Source organism: Anoplophora glabripennis, unplaced genomic scaffold (assembly GCF_000390285.2).
Source record: "Anoplophora glabripennis isolate ALB-LARVAE unplaced genomic scaffold, Agla_2.0 scaffold329, whole genome shotgun sequence".
Lineage (NCBI taxonomy): Eukaryota > Metazoa > Arthropoda > Insecta > Coleoptera > Cerambycidae > Anoplophora > Anoplophora glabripennis.
In genome coordinates, this window is record NW_019416941.1 from 188,465 (window position 1) to 194,401 (window position 5,937).

The window sequence follows — 5,937 nt, forward strand, 5'->3', positions numbered from 1 at the left end:
CTCGCCCATTTTTTAATACCCAAATGTTAAAACAATCTTATACCTATAACATTTATGGCGTACTCATATTTTCATTTCCTTAGAAAAAAAAGGTTTAATTTTACACAACTTTGAACTGGATTAATGGAACAAAATTTTGTGGTGTTGAAAAATGAAATCGTATATGGGTGTTTCATTTAAAATAAGGAGACTGATCAAACTTTGCTAATAAAATTTTTAAAAAATGAGCAAATGAGTGAAAAAGTATGTCGGACGTATTTGTGTGAATATATGAAAAAAATTAGTTCGCAATTTGTTTGGATTTTGAGTACTGGAGAAACCTAGAAATATAGTCTTTCCGATATCAATTGAAGAACCAAGATGATGACTATGTACCAGGTTCAGTCGCTGACACAGCAACTCGACATTGAAATATTTGAAAAACTTGTTTCCGTATTTATTTAGCCATACCCATATACAGGTCTGGTCGAACTAAACGTGGAGGCGATAGAAATATATATACGCCCAGTTAAAGAATGCGAATGCGGGCAAACAAAATACAATACAGTTGCATTGGGCCAGTGGGCAATAAATCTCAGCCGTTGACAAGTGGTCGACAAATTGTTCAGCAGTGCAGTGCAGCAATGCAGAATTTAGTGTAATTCAGGTAATTTTAAATTATTATAGGCACTTTCTATTAATCATTCATATTACAATTGCGAAAGGGAGAAATAATATTATTACAACATGGCATTTTGGAGACCTTTTGAAACGGAACAAAATGAAATTTACCACCAATATAACCAAATTATTTGAGGACATAAATAATTAAAATATGTTGTTGGCCAAATGAACATATAATAGAAATTTTCTGCACATTATATACAAATTATTATAATTTTTTACCTTTAGCAGAAAACTTTTTTAGGGACGCCTATGAAACTCATTAAATTTTATTGCCAGGCGTTTTTTTACATGTCCAACTAACTGAGAAAGACTATAACTATGATCATGGGATTAAAACTCTAATGATGTTTTATTGTAACGTCTGATGATAATAGTTTAAGTAAGTAAGTCTACTTCACAAGGTCTAACGACACTTAAGAGTGTACGATAAATCAATAAACATAGAAATTTAAATAACACATTTAGATAAATTTGGAACGAATACATTGAGGATGAATTTTTCGAGACAAAACGTCTGAATCTGGTTCGAGCTGAGGCAGTACAGGATTGGGGGACATGAAGGCTCGCAAAAAATGTTATAAAATTTCCATGGTCGTATTTAAAAAAAAGAAGTTGATTATAGTCCTGGAGAGACGAAATGTTACATATAAAAATTGATTATGCCATTCAATAGAGGGCAAAAAGTCGCCATGAGAAAGTGTTCTTCTTTTTTCAATATCACCTCAAACAAGACTGAAATGAAACAAAAACGGATTTCTAAAATTTCCGTTTTTTTCAAATATTTCGAAAACTAACCATGTTACCCTTCATTTTTTAGAGGCATAATGTTGCTCCCCTGATTACGCAACTTTGTCCCCATTTAAGCTACTTCGTACCTCTTACCGTTTCCGAGATCCCTGTAATGAGAAGCGAATTTGTAACAGCCTGTATATATTTCTAATGTTGAATAAATGAGCTTTGGAAAAATAAAAAGTTTTACACATTATTAATATATATTTTTATATTTGTACAAAATGCACTTTTTATGTTGAATATGTTTCATTGTAAATTGAGTAATTATTATTACAATATAGTATAGAAAAATATCAAATTTGAACTAAAAAGGATAATACTTGTGGTCTTTATACGCCGACATTGGTGAGACTCTCTGATTTGTGTTACAAGAATCCAGATATGCTACATCCTTCTGCTCTAATTCAAAATCAAATATATCAAAGTTTTCCAAAATTCTTGACTTTGTTACAGACTTTGGAATTACACAAATTCCTAATGATACCTGTAAATACAAATAAAATTTAATTACATGAAAACAAATACTTCAAAGACAAAGTCTAGGTGAAATCATATGGTTTATCAACATACCAGATATCGTAATATGACCTGTGCAGGGGTTTTATTGTATTTCTTTGCCACCTCTATAACTTTTGGATCCAATATCGTAGATCGTGGATAGGTCGATATTGTAGTACTCTGGGTACTACGTCCCAAAGGGCAGAAACCAACAACTACTATGTCCCTTTCCTTACAGAATTGTATTAATTCTTTTTGATTGATATTTGGATTAACTTCTACTTGATTCACAACTGGTTTAATCCTGCAGTTGTTGACTAACCTCGCAACTTGCTCTTTATTAAAATTACTGATACCAATACTTTTTGTTAAACCTGATTTTACACATTCTTCCATTCCCTCCCAAGTTTCAAGATAATCTACATCACTGTAGGATGCAGTACCATCTGTAGGAAGGCCATCAGCAGTCTCCTAAAATAATAAATATTTTAAATCCATATTTCTTAATTAAATATGACTTGTTACACAAATTGCTTACTTTAAATCCAAATGGCCAATGAATTAGAAATAGATCTACATATTCCAATTGTAAAGATTTTAATGATTCCCTCAACATTGGTACAACATTTTTCTTTTCATGAAAATTATTCCAGAGCTGAAAAACAACAAATTTACTAATATACTCGTATAACAGGTTGCTTAAAAATTTACCTTCGTTACTACAAACAATTCTTCTCTTTTGACAACTCCCTCATGAAGTTTTGCCTGTAGTGCATCTCCAACTTCTTTTTCATTTGCATAAAACCAGGCACAATCAAAATGACGATACCCAATATCTATTGCATATTTAACTGCTTCTTCAACTTCACCTGGTTTCGACTAAAAAAAGAAAAAATTGTTAAAATTCCTTAACAAACTGTTTCCTTATTAATAACACAAATAACTAATCTGATGAATTGGAGAAACTGTATTTTATCAGAGGCCAGTGACTAGTCAAATGAACATATTTAAAATATGTCTCTTGTACCACTTTTGTATATCATCCAAAGTATTTATTAGTGATTAATTATTTACTATTAGCCAAAAAGTACATTCACACATAAAAATCATATACCTTCATCATTTCATTTCTCTTTTATCATTGAATTTTTTTTAATTATGCTCAAGGGTTTTCAGTGACATAACATGTTTCAAGTAAGGTTCAAGTTAGATTTTTAAATTAAGTTAGTATAGTTAATTCCATGAAAATGTGGTTATTTTTTGCATTCTTAGAAATTAAAAAAAAAAGAAAAACGGTAGGTATTCGCATGTTTTTTAAATGTTTCTGAACAATATACAATGTTATATATACAGGGTGTCCCGAAATTAGTGGGACACAGAGCAAGGATAGATTACTTACATCAAAATATAGTGATATCTTACCATTTATCCATTTGTGGATAATAAAAAAGTTACAGAATGATAAAGTTAAAATTTTGAATTAAAAATTCTTAAAATTTTTAGAAAGTTTTCAAAGAATTACTTTGAAAATTCGTATTCGAGGGTTTTCTGGGTTCAAGAAAATGAATCTGGACTTAACTGTGTTGTAAACGCTAGAGGTTGGTACATGTCCTCATGATTGATAAAAAATGGTGACAACTTTTTTCTTAATGTGTATACGAAAGTTAAAATTCTGTTATCTATTTTACACAAATAAGATACCTATACTTGTTTTATGTCGATAAATTTAAGTAATTCTTTGAAAACTATCTAAAAATTTTAAGAATTTTGAATTCAAAATTTTAACTTTAACACCCTGTAATTTCTTTATTATCCACAAATGGACTGAGGTAAGTTTAGCTATATCGCATTAATTTTATTGTAAGGAGTCTACCCTTGCTCTGTGTGCCATTAATTTCGGGACACCCTGTATATTTATTTATATAAAATATATTTGTGTTTCATCCCCAATACAAGCAGTAGGATGGTGGAGTCAAGCAGATACATTTTTATACCCAAAAAATCATTTGGCAATTATTAGTTTGCCATTGCCATGAACGCCTGGCCAGCTATCACTTAGGGCTATGAAGGCATTTTTCAGGTAAACAAAACTAGTGCTTTTATCAAAAAAAAAAAAAATGGAATTCTTATTCCACATATACAAAAATAGTTGAGTTATTTTTTTCTGTGCTGATAAACTAAAAAGAAAATGTGAAATAAGATTTTACCAAGGATTTTACTGTGCACAAGAAAACAAAAAAAGAGTTGGTTGAAGAATCAACAAAAAGTTTAGTATTTAAATGGATTACTGAAAGGTTTTATATAGTAAAAGTTACATGAACTACAATTAGTGATTAATAACAGCTGGATTTTTGAAGACTTTATCAGTGCAAAGAAAAATAAGCAATAGATATTTTTTCTTCAAATTTGGTCCTCAAGTACCTAAAATAATAATAATTTAGTACTATTATTTCAATAAATGCAATTATCGAGTCTCTAATTTAAAATATACATATTTAAAAAATCAAAGCAGACCAGGCTTCGTGGCAATGGGAAATCAATAGTTTACAAATGATGACATCAAACACAATTATTGGTACATAAATGATCACATATCGTCATTGATAATGCAAAGGGGTGCAAGCACCAAAACCACTATTTGAGTAATTTCTCAGGAAAACAATAAGAAAAAAAGTAATTTCAAGTCAATTTTTTGTGGTATGTATGATGGAAAACCTAGTACCAATTATGTATAGGTGAATATTTATGCTTTCATTATACTAAGGGTTTAATTCAAAAAGAGACTGGTTGATTTTTTTTTGTCGCTTATGCCCATTTTCAAGATCAACAACGACACACCCATCAATGACTTTAAAGACCCATTTATATGCCACAATTCTTGTGTTTGCACGGTTTATTATATATTAAATAATTTGTAAAATAGTTTAACTGGAATTTAAATCGTATAAGTATATATGTATAAAATTAATCAAAAAATGGATGACGATATGTTTGTATGGTTGCATACATTTGTATATATTCAGATATTTCAGGTTATAATTTTTCTTGTTGGACATTGGACATTCACTGGATATTCTTTCGCTAATTTATTATTTATAAGTTTATTAGAATACCCCCCACAATCAATCAAATTACTTAATACTAATGTTCTGAAGATTAAACATGCTGTAATATTTAATGTCTTAATATAAAAAATATAGAACTAAAATTATTGACCATTATACCCTTTCTTACAAGAAAGTAACAAAAATATATTTTTTTATATAAAATATACTTAAGTATTTCAAATGTATCTTTTACCTTATAGGTTCCCAATCCAATAGTAGGAATCGTATTACCATTGTTTAGTTTTCTAAATTTTGACATGGCAACAAATATACTTTAAAATCACATCCAAATCTAATAAAAATTTCAACGATAAATATTAAATCAGGACATCACACTCTTGACAACTTTTTATGAAGTGATATAATCATAATCAATAAGTAAATCGGCAAAATTCGCGATTAAAGTGATAATTATCATTAGACACTTTAAAAATTTCTCTAGTGGTAGATAGATGGCGCGGAAAGCAGCAAATCTTTTTATACAGGGTGGTTCTAAATTGTCTAGCGATATATTTTGCAGGTAGTGCTTCAAATAATAAAGGTACCATTTTCTATAAACTTTTTAATCGAAAATTAATAATGAAAATAATAATGGAATATAATCCTTTGACAGGGGGTGGTCAATATATCTTTTGCGAAATCTTTCGGGATGCTTATTTCATATATTTTAAACTTGAGATTAGAGACTTCAGGACTTCTGGACACGGCAGCTTTAGATAGTGATTATCATTACTTCAAATTTTACCTCTCCCTCTTTTAAAAATTTAAAAATTTAAAAATTAAAAACACTGAATCTCTAAACTATTAGTTTAATTTCGATAGATAGAACAGTTTTCGAGAAATTTCTCAACATCTGTCACACATTACGAACAAT

The 5,937-nt window shown here is 29.5% G+C and overlaps 1 protein-coding gene across 1 annotated transcript; it reads right to left on the reverse strand.

Moving 5' to 3' along the window:
- Window positions 1-1,639: 1,639 nt before the first annotated feature.
- Window positions 1,640-5,453, reverse strand: LOC108907773 (aldose reductase). The gene is made up of 5 exons (XM_018711567.1): window positions 5,257-5,453; window positions 2,668-2,835; window positions 2,495-2,611; window positions 2,029-2,427; window positions 1,640-1,942 (listed from the first exon to the last, which is right to left on the reverse strand). The coding sequence occupies exons 1-5, from the start codon at window positions 5,320-5,322 to the stop codon at window positions 1,763-1,765; spliced, it is 930 nt and encodes a 309-aa protein (XP_018567083.1). The 5' UTR covers window positions 5,323-5,453; the 3' UTR covers window positions 1,640-1,762.
- Window positions 5,454-5,937: the final 484 nt, after the last annotated feature.